This window comes from Misgurnus anguillicaudatus, chromosome 2 (assembly GCF_027580225.2).
Source record: "Misgurnus anguillicaudatus chromosome 2, ASM2758022v2, whole genome shotgun sequence".
Classification (NCBI taxonomy): domain Eukaryota; kingdom Metazoa; phylum Chordata; class Actinopteri; order Cypriniformes; family Cobitidae; genus Misgurnus; species Misgurnus anguillicaudatus.
Genome location: NC_073338.2, coordinates 37,319,894 through 37,339,804, shown reverse-complemented (window position 1 = coordinate 37,339,804; position 19,911 = coordinate 37,319,894). Strand labels below are relative to the sequence as shown.

Sequence of the window (19,911 nt, the reverse complement as noted above, 5' to 3'; positions counted from 1 at the left end):
CTACATTGTTACAGTTCCCTTTCGAGGGAACTTGGCTATGTCAGTGTGGTAACACTTTGGGGACGCCTCCAGGCGTAAGTGCGTCTGAATGTGTATATCATGACAAATACAGGGTGACGCGGGAGCCAGGAAGTATATCGCTATCTGAAATATTGCCAAAGACGGCGTTACAGGGACGCAGGAAATATGGCAAGGGAGACACAGCGTCTCGTTCCCTTCTCAGGGAACAACAGTTACATACACAACCAGAGATGTTTTCATTTGTCAAACACAACTATGCAAAAAAGCATTTTGGTATGAATCAACATTCACATACAGAAGATATAAGCATTTAAAGCGAACAATTTAGCACGTGTGCTTTATAAGTCTAGAATTTTTATGATATTATCCTACACTACACAGGGAATAATATGGATTTTTTCCAGAAATCTTCTTGCATTAAATAGATTCAATCACTTTCTTTGACCTGTATCTATGCACGTATATTTTCTAAAACTTCCTAGGTCCTTGAATTTTTCCCCCAGATTCACAAACTTTCAAGAATTTCAAGGATCCGTGGGAACCCTGCAGATAGTACATTAATTGGGACACTACATCTCATTTTGGTTCTCTGAAAAATTAAAGAAAACAAATATTATGAGCTATGTTTTAAACTATACCCCAAGCTAAGCTAAGTATTATACATTAAATAATATAATTTAAACAGTACATTTACAGAACAGTACTTTTTGAGCGTTAAAATAGCTCCGCGGCCCTCCAATGAAATGTCAATCTCAGAAATGGCCCCAAGCCAGTTTGAGTTTGAGACCCCTGGTTAAGAAGGTTTCAGAAAATGCAGCCCAATATGTTGAGATTCCATGCCAACATAGATAGATACATCAGATATAGTTTCACTTTTTAACCCCTACTGAAGAAGATATGATGGCAAGTTTTCTTCTGCATGGATTGAGATATGAATGATAACTGAATCTGTCTCATGTCAATAGTGTGTGCAGAAAAGAAAATCCACTGCGAAAATACTGTGAGAAAAGTCTTTCAGTTTTCAATAATATTCATTCCCAAGGCTAAGTATCAATCCCTGAGGGACTCCATATTACAGTGAAGAGAGTTAAAAGGAGTTCTCATCTTTATCTGGCCCAGATATCGATCATTCAATCAGTCATGCACCATACCTTTAATACACCTAAGTTTTGGTTGTGATATATATATACACACACACACATCATGTAATATTTTACTTGTGGCTCTTTAGACAAACACAGTTAAACAGTGCAGGTTGTAGCACACTCTCTATTGATGTGACATCACAGGAAACCATGTGGAAATTGCAGAGACTTTATCGATTAAGACAAAAATATCAATAGTAATCTACTCTTGGCTGAAGGGACGTCTGCAGTTTCCAGATATGCCAATCGGAAATTCGCCCTCTATTCATCCTGATATAATGCTTGTTATGTCAGTCAATTTTAATTATTAGTTCTTTGCTAAGGCAATCATCTATTTTATTCATCATAAAAAGAAATTATAAATAGGAATTTAAAAACCTTTTAAACAGGCTAGAACACGCTAGCATCTGCATTACAGTGTAATATAGACCACTTAGATCACTTTTGCAGCTGCAATACCCTGAACACCATCATGACATCAAGTTCAGAAAATATGAAAACCTACTCAGGACGGATTAACGCATGTATAAAGCATGTGCACCGGGCACTGGACCATCCAGCAGGGGGCTCTGGCAAATTTACGGTGTGTAAATTTTCCATATAATTGTTTTATTTTATGTTTTTAATAAATAACAAATATATTTGTAAAAAATAAATGATGCTAATGCATTCCATCACTGATGAGAGCGAGTAAAACAGTAGTACTCAGACGTCTCGGCTCACTGTCTTGAGTGGCCATATAATCTGAACTTGTTAACTGGATTTCAGTGATGTTGTGGACGAGTTTTCCCAGAGGAAATCACAAAAGATACCCATCAGCTAAAACAAGTTTTTTTATAAGCTATTCCTGTCAGTAGCCTACAAGGCCACTTAAAAAAACACGCTGTTATTGCTTTTAGACGAGATTCTGTGAGACGATACCCCAATATATTTAACCTCCTGAAGCCGCCTTTCCACTGCACACGACATACAGAAGTGATTGTCGGACTTCGAAATGAAGTTTCAGTTTAATCGTACATGGGAGTGAAGCTCATTCCAGCGCAAGAGCCTTCATTCCAATATTTACCATAATGGAATAAATAAATGAAGGCAAATAATGAAACAATAAACAGCTCTGCATATATGAACAAAGACTAGCAATTTTTAATATGGAGATAAAATTAAAATAACGTATACATAGTAAATTAATAATGTACAACCCCAAAACAGAAAAAGTTGGGACACTGTAGAAATTGTGAGTAAAAAAGGAATGGAATAATTTACAAATCTCATAAACTTATATTTTTTTCACAGTAGAATATAGATAACAAGTTAAATGTTGAAAGTGATACATTTTGAAATGTCATGCCAAATATTGGCTCATTCTGGATTTCATGAGAGCTACACATTCCAAAAAAAGTTGGGACAGGTAGCAACAAGAGGCCAGAAAAGTCAAATGTGCATATAAGGACCAGCTGGAGGAGGACCAATGTTTAGGAATAGGAATGTTGTCCTATTCTTGTCTAATACAGACTTCTAGTTGCTCAACTGTCTTAGGTCTTCTTTGTCGCATCTTCCTCTTGATGATGTGCCGAATGTTTTCTATGGGTGACAGATCTGGACTGCAGGCTGGCCATTTCAGTACTCAGATCCTTCTTTTACGCAGTCTTGATGTTGTAATTGATGCAGTATGTGGTCTGGCATTGTCATGTTGGAAAATGCAAGGTCTTCCCTGAAAGAGACGACGTCTGAATGGGATCATATGTATCTAGAACTTGAATAAACCTTTCAGCATTGTTGATGCCTTTCCAGATGTATAAGCTGCCCATGCCACACGTACTCATGCAACCCCAAACCATCAGAGATGCAGGCTTCTGAAAAGAGCACTAATAACAACTTGGGTTGTCATTGTCCTCTTTAGTCTGGATGAAATGGCATCCCAGTTTTTCAAAAAGAACTTCAAATTTTGATTAGTTGGACCACAGAACAGTTTTCCACTTTGCCAAAGTCCATTTTAAATGAGCCTCGCCCAGGGAAAACGCCTGTGCTTCTGGATCATGTTTAGATATGGCTTCTTTTTTGACCTATAGAGTTTTAGCTGGCAACAGCGAATGACACAATGGATTGTGTTCACTGACAATGTTTTCTGGAAGTATTCCTGAGCCCATGTTATGATTTCCATTACAGTAGCATTCCTGTATGTGATGCAGTGATGTCTTAGGGCCCGAAGATCACGGGCATCCGGTATGGTTTTCCGGTCTTGACCCTTACGCACAGAGATTGTTCCAGATTCTCTGAATCTTTGAATAGTATTATGCACTGTAGATGATGATAACTTCAATCTCTTTGCAATTTTTCTCTGAGAAACGTAGAAAACTATTTTTCGCTGCAGCATTGGGGGAATTGGTGATTCTCTGCCCATCTTGACTTCTGAGAAACACTGCCACTCTGAGAGGCTCTTTTTATACCCAATCATGTTGCCAAATGACCTAATAAGTTGCAAATTGGTCTTTCAACTGTTCCTTATATGTACATCAAAATTTCCTGGCCTCCCATTGCTACCTGTCCCAACCTCCCCCGGAATGCGCAGCTCCCATGAAATCCAAAATGAGCCAACATTTGGCATGACATTCCAAAATATCCCACCCTCAACATTTGATATGTTATATATATTCTACTGTGAATAAAATATAAGTTTATGAGATTTGTAAATTATTCCATTCCTTTTTTACTCACAATTTCTACAGTGTCCCAACTTTTTCTGTTTTGGGGTTGTATTATTTATCAGTAATCAATCTTTTTTTAAGGATTCAGATGTTACTGATAAAGTTAAACAAAAAGGATGAATTATTTTCACCTCAAGAAATACACTGAAATGCATCACTTCCGGTTGGCGTATCGCATGCGGTGTAGTCGCACAAATTCAAATTTTTTAACCTCACGCAGCCCCTTTGCGACTCTCCATAGGAAATGAATGACTTCCGGTTTATCGTCCGTCGTTTGTCATGTGCAGTGGAAAAGCGGCTTAAGACCTGGAACAAATTTTTTTGTTGTTTGCAACATAATACTTAATTCTGTGTAACTTGAACCTCTTGTACACAAACGTGGACAATTACACTGCTTCATGTAAAATATGTTATTATATTTATTGGTTCTTCCTAACCTACTGTAGGGTGGCCATTTGTGCCAGTTCCGCCGGACACATCCCGAACAGGATTTTGGGTGCGTTCTCCGAAAGTCCTGTTGCTCGACCGCATTGAGGTTCTAACATTTCAGTTAAAATACATTAGAAAATTAAGATTTATTTCTTTTAAGACATACAATCATTGTAGTTTAATTCTTACCTTGAAATGTAACGGTTGCTTTTCATCCACCCTATCCTAATCCCAAAATAGCTGATAGAATTCTTAATAAAAAGACAAACCAAAGCTCGACCTGTCGGCGAGCTCAAAGACTTGCAAATTGGGCTAAGTTCATAGACGTTATGAAAACCGCGGTTTTCATAACGTCTAAGCAACTTTTTTTCACAACAAAATGTTGTTGTAAAAATGACATGAGTCTCAGTTTAGAGAAACAACCATGCAGTCCTGTCAGACGCCGTCCTGCTGAATATGAAAAGCGTGTGCTGTTTTTATTTCCCATGTAAAGAGCAGCCCGCGTGATGTATTTAATCTTGACTTATCTAAGGGACAGATTTCCAATGACGTTGAAACTAAAAAAATGTTTCTAACAAGTTAACTTGGATAGAAAATCAAATCAAGGTAACACTTTATTTTGATATTCCACTTTAGACATTTTACTAATTATAAGTAACTTTGCAACTACTTATCAACTACCAATCTTAACAGTATTAGTAGACCGTATAATTATAAAACAAATTTGTTTTTAGGAAAATTGAAGGAAAAACTGGAACGTTTTTGGTTATCTTGCACTGTGGAGTTTATAGAGGCGACGCTGTGAATTGGACTCTGTGGACCCTGTACCGGGTCCAGAATTATCTTATTTTGACTTAATATAAAATATTCCTTTAATTTTTAATGGTCTGTCATGGACCCAGTACCACATATGAGATACTGTTTGAAAACTTACACTCTCTACTTTCTGCAGATATGGATCACTTTGAGATATGTTTTACTGTAAGAAAGTTATTTACACTTAATTTACACTATCACCCCCCACAAAATTTTTTAGATGATTTAATATTCACATATTACATATTTTTCAAGTATGACAAACATGGGCTAATCTTATATCAAACGAAAGCTCTCACTCTCAGGAATAAGGCTACATCGTTATTTTTGTTCTATTGTCATCACATTTCCAACAATCCTCAAATGAATAATGAGGTAAAAAATCGTCTTTTTTATAAACATATGGGAAACTTGAGTGTGAACTGCCTCAGATAGCACAGATAGCCACAAATGATACACCATCTTTTCTCTTAGGTCCTACTCTAAAAAAAGTCCATTCACAGCATTTTCTTTGGTTGTGTGCATGAATAATCCCTTGCTATTTATTATATGTGCAAAACAAAAAATTAATATTTATATGAAAAATTTATTTTCACACCCTTCAGTAAAATGAGAATAACTTTTGAATGTATCATGCTAAAGAGTTCATACTTTTTTGGGGTGTTTACTGTCTGCAGTCTGCTAGAGCACCCAGAAGCAGAGTTATACACTATCAAAGACAGTATTTACAACATAAAAAAAGAAAATTTGGTGTTTTATCATATGAAAAACAACATAAATAACACTATTTGTCATAAACACTAGCTTTTTATGTAACTTCAAAGGGTCTCTGCAAAATGATATAAAGCTATTGCATTTATTCCACTGTATGTGGTTATGGGAGCACTTCAAATGTTTTTAGGCAGAAATTTTATACAAAAAGAGTAATATTCCTCCCATCAGTTGGAGTAAAATAACTTTTGCGTTTATTATGATAGAGAAAAAATAATTTTTCCTCTGTAACCTGGCTACTGCTGGAATCAAACAAAACTGTCTGCAGGTTTCGTTACCACTCGGGGCCAGAGTTATACACTTTTAAATACAGACTTTAGAAAAAAAAACATCAAAAAGCGCCTATTTATAGTTGTGTTTTTTAGAGGACTGACAACACATACAACCATGTTTAGCACTTTCAACAGTGTTTTATGTAATTTCAAAGGGTTCCCTGTAAAATGATACCAAACTTTTGTATGTGCACCTCTGCTTGTGGGTATGAGAAGCTTTTGAAATTGGGTAGGCCAAATCCAGGCGGAAATCCCCAAAATAGCCTCAGAGTGTAAGAGGTTTTAATAGTAAAGAAAACCAGCCTACTGCTTGTTTTGTAATGCATAGACTGCTAAATGCAGAAATGTAAAAAAATGCAAGGAATATTCCCATCTAATATGATTTAAAAAGATCAGCATGTTTTTAGATGATCAATAGGCCTCTACTAGTGCGATAAAAAAATGCCATTTTCGGTGTGTAAGTAAATATTCTGTGTATTTATTTTTTTTGCGAGTTTGCATTAACACGTAATCAATATGGAATGAAATAAAGCATATTTGGCGTGCTGTCCCAGAATATTCAGCCTCTTTAACCGGGATAGATGTACTAGCTGAGAGTAAGGCGATGGGTAGAGGAGGGATGGCTATATATAGACACCTCTTCGATTGGTTGGATTACATGACCATGCTCCTCCTGAACTAACGCCGGGTACACACCAAAAGATTTTTTACATCTTATAATATTTTCAAAATGTGATAGACCAAAAACATGAGGATAAAAAATCCTAGATTTGGTCATATGAACATGGTCATACAGTATGTATTTATTATATACACAATATGTACAGTACAGGCAATACACACTGTTGTCCGTAAACTCACCCCGGATCACTCAAATGCATCAATCACCATATTCATGTTCCTCTCCACCTTCACAAATTTAAATCAGACTATGGTGCACTACCGAAGATATAGTACCATGGACTTGTTATCTAAGTGTCAAAAGGGCATCTGCTGTAATTGTATTACTGCCGCTGGGAAAATTGGATCACAGCTTGATGCATGACATCCCAGCAAACATGACAATCACCCAACATCTGTCCATCACCACTGGGTCCATGAGGAATTGGGTTCTGCAAGGTATCTCAAAGGCACTATGACAATGTCCTCATGATGTAACTCAAAGAGCATCTCCGAGTCTTTGTATTACCAACCACAGCAATGTTCAATACTGTTACACCAATGAACATTTTCTCAACAAATGCACTGGATAAGCAAATACCTGAGGGAATTGTTTTACAGAAAAGTTGAAGACCTTTAGGTCTGGAGTTGGTGAAAAACTAAAGTGAGTGTAGGAGAGAACTTCATGAGAGGAAACTGCAGAGTTCAGGACTGCAGATTTCAAATGAAGTCCGTAAATGAGGTGTGGTGTGGACCATCATAAGCTACCTGGGTACACATCAACATGTCAACATACAATCCCTAACAGTGCCAACCAACACAGTGTGCAACAGAGAGCTGTCATATTATTATTTTCTATGGCCAACACAACCTCAACCGAACTCTACTACACCCAGACTACTGTTTCCATCATCGTTTTCTTATATATATATACTAGTATCGCTTTGATTACGAACTTTTAGATGTAAAAAGGTTCTGATACAAGTCTCTTCTTTGAATGCAGTTAAAAAGTTGTAGTTTAGAAACTAATGTGTGTTTTTATTTTCTTCTCAGTGTAGCAATAAGATAACCTATGGTTTTTTTGTTATCTTTTCCCTCTACAGCTCCTGCCGACAGAGCCTCCGAAAAAGCCGGATCCGGTCACCTCGGAAACTGTGGTATTTTGGGGTTTGCGATTATGGCAGGTCGTAGGCATTTTCTCCATGTTCATCCTAGCGATTAGTAAGTGTTCATTGTATGTATGTAATGCTACATATAAACATAAAATTTCAATCTCAGTCATCATGTCAGATATTTCATAGTAAAACGTCATGATATTCAGTAAAAAAAATATCTCTTGAAAGACTAATTTTCATTTTCAAATGTCCAGAATTTATTTATAGTTTTAGGGTCAACATGATGACACCTAATTAAGGATTGACTGATATGGATTTTCAATGCCGATACCGAATTTTGTTTCATCAGCCTTAGCCAATGACCGATACAAGCTAACGATTTTCTTGAGCGGATATTTGGAGCCGATACTGCTCAATTTATATACCGTATTTTACGGACTATAAGTCACACTTTTTTTCATAGTTTGGTTGGTCCTGCGACTTATAGTCAGGTGCGACTTATATGTCAAAATTAATTCATACTGACTAACATGACCCAAAGGAAAACATTACTGTCTACAGCCATGAGAGGGCGCTATATGTTGCTCCTGTAGCCTACCCCTGAAAATAACTGTTAACTGAAACATTAACTTAAAGACAACAGAGAAAGACTTAACAAACAAAATGTCCCCAATGTCCCCAATACCGAAACACATAAAACTCGCAAATATCAGCCCGATATATCGACCGGCCTATATATCAGCCTATCTCTACTCCTAATACGTTTCAATTCGTAGTGTTAACATTTTTATAGGGCATTTTATTTGCGTCTAGGAGTTTTTTTATCAATGCAGAAGCCAGCCCAGTTTCACGAAATTACATACCTATAGTCACACAATTTTTTTTTCTTTGTGATACTGTCACAAATTTCTGCATTTTTTTATGATTGTATCACAAATTTTTGGGTTACAATTTATTTTAAGGCGTCACTGTTACATTGTAATATATTTAAGTACCAAGTAATAATCATCAACAACATGTACTTACTGTAGGGTTAGGAATAGGGTTTGGTTTAGGATTAGTTACATGTAATTATGCATAATTAACTGTTATTACTATAATTACATGTAACATGTGTAACAAAGACACCGTAAAATAAAGTGTTACCAATTTTTGTTTATGTGTCATTGTCACGTATTGGTTACTCAACAGTTTTGTCCCATTTTCTTACTTTGGTTTAGGGTTAGATTTACATAAAACGACATACTTAACCAAACCCAACTCTAGGCGACAATAGTTTAAAAATCAGAAAATATCAAATAAATCAGAAAAAATAGCATAAACCAATTCTAAAAGTGACATCCTAATGCAAAGACCAAATCTAACCCTAAACCGAAGCGAAAATGGTTTGAAAATAGGAAAAAGCAGTTGAGTAACCAATACGTGACAATGACACAAACGCTCCAAGACTTTAGAACAATTTGCCTATTTCTATTAGACTGGCTCCCTCTGTGGCCATTTTTAAGTCAAGATTAAAAACATACTTGTTCGATAAAGCTTTTATATCAGGTTGAAGTACTCCGTCTTTCTTTTACCTTTGTTTTATATTTTATATACATTTTATTTTATATATTTTATTATTATTATTATTTTAAATTTTTTATACATTATGGTTGTCGTGTTTTATTTTAGTATGTTATCTTTTATTGTGCAAGTGATTTGTTTCTCTGTTGTGAAGCACATTTGTCAACCTGTGTATAGAAATGGTGCTATATAAATAAAATTTAACATTGACATTGACATAAACAGAAATTCGTGATACGATCACGAAATAACACGTGATCTCAGACAAAATTTTCCTGCTGACTTCATCTACTAACGTATTCATTTGAAATAATATAGTACTACAGGAGATACAGTAATATGGGGATAATACTGTATGTTATTTCTGTGAAGATTCTAAAGCTTTTCACCTCATTTCCCAGTTATAACGCTGTGCTGCATCTTCAAATGCCGAATTCCCCGAACAAAAAAAGAGATTGAGGCTCGACATGCACAAAGACTGGCAGCGAAAACTTACGCCAACACACTGGAGACAGTGCCGCCCCTCAATGAGCTCACAGAGGTGCCAGGAGGTAAAACAAACACCGCTTGCTCATCCAATCCGCAGCAATCTCATGCTGTTATTGCTCCATTTCATTGTCTACACTAGGTTAATTAACAAGAATTAGTTGTTTTATCCTCATTGGCTTGCTTTCAAAATGCAAAGTTTATTATTTTTGTGTGACACTTAAAGGGGACATTTCACAAGACTTTTTTAAGATGTCAAATAAATCTTTGGTGTCTTCAGAGTACATATGTAAAGTTTTAGCTCAAAATATCATATATATAATTTATTACAACATGTTAAAATTGCCACTTTGTAGGTGTGAGCAAAAATGTGCCGTTTTTTGGTGTGTCCTTTAAATGCAAATGAGCTGATCTCTGCAATAAATGGCAGTGCCGTGATTGGACAGTGCAGATTAAGGGGCGGTATAATCCCCTTCTGACATCACAAGGGAAGCCAAATTTCAATGACGTGCTTTTTCACAAGATTGCAGAGAATGGTTTACCAAAACTAAGTTACTGGGTTGATCTTTTACACATTTTCTAGGTTGATAGAAACACTGGGGACCCAATTATAGCACTCAAACATGAAAAAAGTCAGATTTTCATGATATGTCCACTTTAAGCGTTCATTTATTTATCAGATATAGCTATGCCAGATTGAGACATAAATAAGCTTTTATAGGGCTATTCTAATTTATTTTTGCTTTTGGATAACTGGCCTCAGGATTCTTTCTTGACTATTAAAAACTGACATTGAAGGTGGTAACTAAGTCAACTATTTGGCTAACAATTTGGGATATTCCCATTTTAACGCATGCTTATGGAAAATTAGGCAAGTTTTTAATCAATATTGGACTTTTCCACACTTTTATTCTATCTTTACGGCAGACCTTCTGTCTTCTTTAGCTGTGACAAATCTCATCTGTCTTATCCCTACACTATTGATCTTTGTTCTTCTGCTTATCTGTCTTCTTTCTCTTCTCTTCACGTCTCTCTCAGCCCGGGCCGAGTCTCCAGCACTACAGACTGTCTCTGAGCAGGTGCAGGCCCGTCAAAGTGCACAACTTCCTGTGGTCAGGGAAGAAGATGAACCAGCCAATCCTGTCACTTAGACTGACGCACTTTAACTTAAATCTGCTCTTCCTGTTCCTTTCTGCTTGTCTTTCTTCAGCCTGCTTTTGTCAGCTTTTCCAGAGTAGATACATACAGACTATGAAGAATTTATGATAAAGCTGAAGACTGTGCTGCAGTGTTCTGCCTGTGATATGAATCTGATGTTAGTAGATGCTTCGGATTATCTTAGAGAATCGAAACTCACATTTGGATGTGTATGAGAAAATATCATATACTGAATAAGTAAAAGCACAGATTTGAACATTCATTTGTTTAGTCTTTCTGTCTCTTAATGTCAACATGAAATCAAAACCATCTCTTTTTGCTTATATATATATGTTTCAAATCATTATGCATGTTTTATCTGTGCATGAATTTTAATCTTTTAGATGTTCTTTATTCTTTAGCAGACACTTTATACAACCTATACAAATATGGAAATGTAAAATTTGGACTTAACCTCCTAATCCAAATACTGTACGTGGATATCACATTTTTTGTTGTGTGCAACATATACTAAATTCTGTGAAACTGGAAACTGTTGTACACAAATGTGGACACTTACTACACTGCTTCATGTTCAAAGAAAAATATTGATTATATTTATTGGTTCTTCCTAAATAGCTGGAAGAAATCTAAAATGCAAGCCAAACCAAAGCTCGGGTCTTAGGAGGTTAAAGATCTTTTATTATCCTAATTTAATAACCTTCCTGTTTTGGATGACATCATCAATCCCTCTTATTGGTCAGCCCCTGTCTTACAACCATCTGGCATTTAAAGACAAGTCTTTATGATCCTCTCAATTCTCAAGTGGGTCTAACATTTTTCCTTATTGATTATGCTCAGTGCTTTAAGTGGGCCAAAAGAGGTGCCGGTACTCTATTTTTTTTTTTTTTGCTGACTCGAATCCTATATTGAAGGGGTTTTATATTTAGCAGTCAACAGACGACCTTGTAAAAAATAATTAATCCTTTTATAAATTTGTGGATTTGCTTGAGCTAGAAATAGCTACTGAACATAAATAAAATGTGCAAAAGGATTTTGAAAAAATACCATTAGAAAGAGCTACTGTAGAAAGAGTTTTTGAACATAAATAAAATGTGCAAAAGGTAGATATGTGAGTAAAATTTTCAGCATGGTTAAATGCTAAAACTAGTGGTTCAGATAGAAAAAGCTTGAAAAAAACTTTAAAATTACACAAAGACCATGTCTATGGGGTCAAGAATAACAAAATACTGGCCATTTGAAACTCTAATTAAAGTCATTTATTTTGTCCCACTGTTTTCCATTTTGCGGGTGGTAAAACTACTGTGCACGTCGTTCAAATTCATTGAAATTTCGTTTACTTTTAGTTTAGCAATTAAACTAAATGTATATTACAATTTCAAGAATGTTTTCTGCACATCGCCAGAGGAAATCCGAAGTTGCGTCGAGGGGAACCAAACTGAAAGCCGCGACAGCGGAGATTATCACGTACCTACAAGGCTTGCGTCTAACCTGCAGCTATCATTCTGGCTTGGTGGGATGCAGGGCTGGACTGGGACAAAAATTCGGCCCTGGCATTTTGGCCCAAACCGGCCCACACTACATATATTTACAAATACCACCCATCTTTGCACGCCTTTAAGCAATAGCAACTCCAATTCCATAAAAGCACTAAGCCCAATTAATAGCAGGTAGAAAAGAGTGAGAGTTGACACAACAAACACTTCTAGAACGTGTTATTTATTAATGCAGTAAAACTGTATAATCCACATGAATCCTTAAACAAGCTTCATCCTTCAAACATTTGTAAACATTTTTGTTAGGTCCTAAAAACACTATTCACTACACACCTTAGCCTATAATAAATAATGAACACAACAAAAATATTCCTATCTGATTAACTGTCATATTATATGTTGATTACAGTTTTTCTGAATTGCTAAAACACTAAACCCCAATCTCTGAACCAAATTCATAGCGGCCTAAACACATTCGTCATGCACTCTTTTGGCTAAACTCTAAACAAACTTCTGAGTAAAACACACATTTTTCACTGCAATGAACTTGTTTTATAAATGCTAAACACAGGCAGGCTGCTAAAGATGAACACAACTACAACTCAGTTGTCATCAAGCACAACAACACAACAACTCAAAATTGTACACGCTTTTTTCTAATGGTATTCTTTACCAATTGTGTGGATTGTAAACAGTCTGAGAGGCAGATGAAGAGTACCCTATGATGAAGAACAGGACACCAGAGATGGTGCAATTGGCAAAATTTGCCATTGAATTGCTGACTTTTAACAAAATACAAGTGCTGCTTGCCTTACAGTAATATTGAAAACTGATTATTACTTGCAGTACTTACAGGAAAGTACTACTACATTCACTGAACTAAACTTGTGTGATTACAGTAATAGAGCTTTTTAACATTATCTGTCAATTGTGTTGTTATATACAATAAACATATATTTTGTCTGTAAGCAGATGTCCTGGATTGTTTGATTTTGCTTGAAGAGAAATGACACGTTTTGAAACAGACAATCAACGAAAAATCTACGAATCAGATACACTCTCGTAGTCACTAACACAGTCTCACCCCATGTCGTCAATATTTGACGACACTTGACCATTCGTCAATATGTGACGCGGAGGGTATACCTTTCACGTCATTTTTTGACGAACTGGGGACTTCAATACTATTACGTCCGTTGCATTCTCTTCTCCTATTTTCTTACCATTTTCGCGTCGGTTTAGGGTTAGATTACGCAAAATTAAACAGTGTACGCGAAATTAAACAGTGTACGCGAAATTAAACAGTTGTCACCTGGCGTTGGGGTTAGAAACAGTTGTCACCTGGCGTTGGGGTTAGAGTTAGGTTTGGGTAGGGATGTCATTATGTAAATCTAACCCTAAACCGACGCGAAAATGGTAAGAAAATAGGAGAAGAGAATAGTATTGAAGTCCCCAGTTCGTCAAAAAATGACGCGAAAGGTATACCCTCCGCATCACATATTGACGAATGGTCAAGTGTCGTCAAATATTGACTGGGTTGTAGTCACAGAGCAAAGAGTGCAATTATTTTGTTGCAGCTTTATCACCATAATTGTGTGTTTTTGACTTGGTTTTATCAAGGGGTATCTATCTAAACTTGTGTTTTGAAAGCAGTTCTGCTTACCGCAACTCACTTCTCCCTCGTCTCTCTCTCCCTCTCCTCACTGACATTTTGCGTGCTGGTGCTGCCAGTGCCACGCGCCACCATCATCATCATCACCAGCGACGCGAGTTGAAGAAAACAGTTGTGTTATTTTCCAGCGTCTGCCTGAAGAGTCTTGCTGGATCCCAAACCGCCTACTTCCATACTATATAGTACGTAAAAAGCGCTACTTTACGTACTATATAGTATGGAAGTAGGCGGTTTGGGATCCAGCATCTGTTTCTTTTTGTCGCGCAGTTTTTCTGCACCTCCCTTGAGTTTTTTTCTCCATCTCTCTCTCTCTATTTTGACACGTGAACTGACCGACGTTGCACGCTCGCTTGCACAGAGACCAAAGCGGTGATTGGGCCAGCTTTATGTCATTAAAAAAAATAACCAATTGGCTGCTGCTTAAATGTGAGTGGGCCGGTCTATTTAGGGTAAAAAAAGGACGATGACTGAGCTGGTCCGTCATTGGGCCAGCTTAATGTCGTTTAAAAAAAATAACCAATGGGCTGCTGCTTAAATGTCAGTGGGCCGGTCTGTCTAGGAAAAAAAAGACGCTAACTGGGCTGCTCAGACAAAAATAGTATGAGATGGATCGGCCCAAAAAGTACGTCGGCCCACCGGGAAACTGCCCGGTCTGCCAGATGGCCAGTCCGCCCCTGGTGGGATGTCAGCGAGTCCTCTGATTCTGAAGGTGTTCTTTTACTACTCAGAGTCTAAAACAAGGAGGGCATATTACGTGTTCATTGTATTTTCATTTTAACCGAGCAGCTATGGTTGCGCGTTTCACACACAAACACTCAGGCTGCGTCCGAAACCGCATACTGTATAGTAGGTACTGAATTAGATGAAGTACCTACTTACTTTGCGTTGAAACAGTAGGTTCTGTATAGTATGAATCCTGGTAGTATGAATGAGATTCGGACGTACTACATCCGCCATGTTGCTACATCACGTGACATACGTCGTCATCACGTCATGTCATTTCAGCGCGAAAACAACCGCATGCCTCGTCGTCTTCGTTGGATAACTCCTCTCCCGGGGCATCATGGGATAGTGAAGCGTCCATCGTATGCACACTGCAAAATCTAACCGGAAGTAGTAGGTCATCCGGGTACTTTTCGCATACTGTTTTTCGAATACTATGTATTCGGACATACTACTCGCCTCGCCTACTGCTTTTCGCATACTATATAGTAAGTAGTAGGCTGTTTCGGACGCAGCAACACTTCTCCAGAGCACGTTGACACTGACTGAAGGACGCATGCGCTTTTAACTTGTAAACGCAAGGGTGTATGGGTAATGTAGTCTCTGCTCTCGGTGGAACGAATTAGGAAGCGTACATTAAGGGCGCTCTGAAAAGCGGCAGCGCAGCCAAATGATTAAATTGAACCTCTGATTTTTAAACAGATGAGCGTTCCGGTACGCTAAAAGCACGTTCTGGGCGCACGTAGAGGTGGTGGTACGCTCAAGAGCTATTTTTAGAAGTGGCGGTACTGAGTACCGGGGCGTTCCGGCCCACTTAAAGCACTGATTATGCTTTATTTACTTTCAGAGCCAAATAAACCATTAACCTTTAATTAGTACTTTTTACATTATTGATATTGTCTAATAGTTTGGGTCATGGAATCCATGTTTGGCGGATCAGAGCTATAAGTTCTGTCTAAAAAATTTGCAAACAACACTGTAAAGAGTGATTTGTTGTCTCAACAACTATGACATATTATAGCTTTTGCTTAAAAACATGAATATTTTAACTTTTTTAACATTGCTTAAAATGCATTGCTTGTGCATCACACAAAGATATAAACTACAAGATAAACCCAATAGTATGGATAAAGAATTGAAATATTTGAGCTGTTTTAACCACAATTAAAATGAAGTAAACGTAACATAAATCAAGTGTAATAAAGTTGTTATCAGTAAAAACGCTGCAAGGAATACCTATAATAATAAATAGTTGTTTATAAGAGGTTGTTTTGTTGTAAATGATATACAGTCTACATGAGCATTATAAGTTATATGAACAGGTGTTACATATTTTTTAAAACCACTTCGCTGTCAGCCACCCCTTTTCAGTCGGAGGGTGAAAAGTTGATGTGCACCTTAAAGTAATATAACTATAATATATTTTAATATAATATAATATTATATAATATTTACTATAATGTAATATATTTTTTGGTCTAGAAACTTGGTCTTGTTTTAAAGAAGACAATGTAAGGTTTTGGTTAAAATATTAGACAGACAAAATGTTATAGCAATTCAAATTCATTTGAATAATTAAAAATAATGCAATTACATATTCATTTTAAAAATAAAATTATACAAATATTTCACAAAAGTAATCATGTAAACATCAAGCCATAAGTCTCAAGTAGTTGTGATCCAAATTTCAATTTAAAAATCACAAAGAAATTAGGTTTGGGTCACACTTTTAGTGGTTTAACCAACAACGACCACTAGGTGTCAACGCTTTGCTGCATATTCATCACAAATTAATAAGTTACCGTCAATGCATTATTTTTACTGCAAACAGTTTTTGAAATATGAAAACTACATTCTTTGAGCTTTGCAGTGATATATAGTATGTCAACATTTTTGTAGTTTTATACCAGGATATAGTGTTATGAATATATAAAATGTATATGCAATTCTATGGGGGGGGGGGGGGGTCACTACATTATTTCAGATGACCTTGAAATATGAAAACTACATTCTGAGAGCTTTCTAGTATAGAAATATATATAGAAATATATTTAGATATATAGTTTGTCATCATTTTTTGGGTTTAGAGTATAGGGTTTAGTGTGGGCCCGTGACCTGTTAGAAATTGATTCATTTCTTTCCCAAAATGGTGATGATATATGAAAACTACACACTTAGAGCTTTCCAATGATATATAGTTTGTCAAGATTGTTTAGGTTTAGAACAGGGTAGTGCTATACATATATTAAAACAAATTGGGGCCACCTGTGGCCCCGTGACATTTTAGAAACTGACTCTCACTACGTCACAATTTTCCAAAAAGTGTGATGAAATTTAAAAACTCGTAGAGCTGTCCAATGATATATAGATTGTCCTGATTCTATAAGAATTCCTATGCAAAACATTGAAGTAATTGTAGGCATCCCACAGGTGGGACAGTGACATTTAGCAGGATTATCAAATGTTTTGAGGCACACTTATTATAAATGAATAGCTTACTCTCCCTACATAATTTATTTTATAAACTCTGTTGAATTATGTATTCTAGAGGCTTAGACCTTTCCAACAATATATAGTTTGTCATGATTCAATAAACATTTACATTAGAGCCCGACCGATAAATGATTTTGAAGGCCGATACCAATACAAATGTTTGCTGGTTTTAAAATCCGATATTCCGGCCGATATTTTTTTTTCAGAAACGCGCAACAAAACATTAACAGATTTCCCTAACATTAGTTATTTGTAGTTATTTATGAGTTTTAACTAAAATAATGAGATAATGCATTTTAAAAAGAAACTTGTTTCTTTTATTGTCTCGTGACCAACTCACCATGAACTCACTTAACCGTCTGCACGGCTGGATCAGTAGGTTGCAGGATGTGTGACGCGTAATACACGAGTGTTGCCAACAGGGAAGTTGTAAAGTGCCCCCTTTGGTGGACAAACTATACAACGGCAACACTCATGACATGGTTGAAGGCTGTTTCATCCATTATTTTTTTTTAAATACTCGATATGCCGATAGTTTGGAAAATGCCTAATATCAGCCGATCATATCGGCCTGCCGATATATCGGTCGGGCTCTAATTTACATCCAAAATATTAAAGTAAACCAAGGTATTTTTTGTTTTTTTAATTGTAGAATAATAGTAACTTTGGAATGTTGTGACTGAAGAACTTTAAATACTGTGTTGCATTTTATGAACCAGTTTCTTGAGGTCTCACCCTAAGATACTTTTTAAACAGCGCCGAAGGAAAAACATCTATTCTGGCCTTTTATTGGCTGCTTTTCTTCATTATTTAGTCCTACATTTCAAAAATGTTTTTTTAATGAAATTATAGTTTTCCAGTGAAAGAAAGTTATTAAAAAAAAAACATTTAAGCATACACCTTCAGATCAAAGATTTTTAGGATCATGAGAGACATTTAAGCCAAGTAACCCATTTGAACAGTATATATTGGGACTATGTGTGTTTGTGGTGTTATTAGTCACAAAGAAATTGGTCAGCATTCACTGTTTTTAACGGTGTTATAGACCTCATCGGTTAACAAAAAACTAAAATGTGTTATTCTTCGTGCAGAATGTATTTTATAATTTGATGCTTTAAAATAAAGAGCGCATTCCATCAGATAAGTGAACTTTTTAAACCACATGACCCAGAGTCAAAAGACAGTAATTAGGAAAATGCCCATGAGGTTAATATTGCCCTTGTGCATTGAAATCAACATATTGCAATGTCTACTGCTGACCCATCGCATTATAGGTCATCTGTCAACGAGAGGAATATTTATAGCCTCATTATTCTATCAGGTTCATGGTTGATAAAGTATTGTCTGACAGACTGTAAAAAGGAGGAGGAAAAATCATATTTGCAGAATAACCGCTCTGAGAAATCTCTGATATGCACCAGACATAATCTACAGAACTCAGCATCAATGTTTCATTTGCACGCATGAATGAGACGAAGATATTTGTGTGTGAGCGGTGCCAATGATAATATAGTCTGTTTGAAACAAACAAACCCACTGAGGCTTGTACTTCTCCAAACAAGCCCTAAGTTAATTATATTCATCATTAGTGCTAAAGACATTGTAACAAGACTCTTTCGGATACCAGGGAGACCATTTAGCACAGCAAGTAAACCGCTGGAATCCTCGTTCCTTGTGTTTTTAGATGGAATGCATTACGCTTGTGGCTTCATTCTGTAGGCATGTGCATTTTTCACAAGCAGCTATGTAAATAGTGGGATTTCACAGCATCTGGATTAATTAGGTCACTGGTAAAAAAAATGTGATTTACATATAATTGAGAAGTGGTCTGATTGTGTGGTTTTGCATTTAAAAAGACGCACAAATGCTAAATTATAGCAGCATTCCACACAGCTGTATGGAGTTGTGTTTATGTTCAGTTTACACTGTTAGAAAAATTGTAAAAATATCTACCCCAGCTGTCACTGGGGCAGTACCCTTTAAAAAGGTCCTAAAATGTAGGGGAGAGCGAGGGCGAAAGTACCATTTTTCAGAAAAACTTTTAATTAATTTTAAAAGATAATGTTATAGACAGCGATATATTTTTGCTGTGGTCAGTAACTCACAAGTGTGGTCTATCAATACCAGGTGGAATTTTGAACAAATTTAAAAAGACTTCAGTATAATTTCACTTTAAAAATAAGTAGTGAGTTGTTACTTTCGACCCCACCTCCAGGGACGAAAGTAACACAACAAAACAAGATGGATTTGTGTGTTACATTTGTTTTTTATTAAATATACATGCCTATGACCTCGTTAATATGTAACTGCAAACATATTTTGTAATTTATCTTTGTAAAAAATAATGAAATTACATTTTCATTTTAAATTTTAGTTTTATCAAATG

At 36.3% G+C, this 19,911-nt stretch overlaps 1 protein-coding gene across 2 annotated transcripts in view; it reads left to right on the top strand.

Moving 5' to 3' along the window:
* tmie (transmembrane inner ear) overlaps nt 1–19,911 on the top strand; it is a 34,440-nt gene that overhangs the window by 5,268 nt on the left and 9,261 nt on the right. The window contains exons 1-3 of one of the 2 annotated variants that reach the window (XM_073854812.1): nt 1,631–1,749; nt 7,923–8,040; nt 9,899–10,048. In XM_073854812.1, the coding sequence (XP_073710913.1) occupies nt 1,639–1,749; nt 7,923–8,040; nt 9,899–10,048 (379 nt within the window). In that variant the 5' untranslated portion in view covers nt 1,631–1,638. Of the gene's footprint in view, nt 1–1,630; nt 1,750–7,922; nt 8,041–9,898; nt 10,049–19,911 lie in introns of those variants that run through there. The other variant, XM_055203058.2, reaches the window with a different exon arrangement.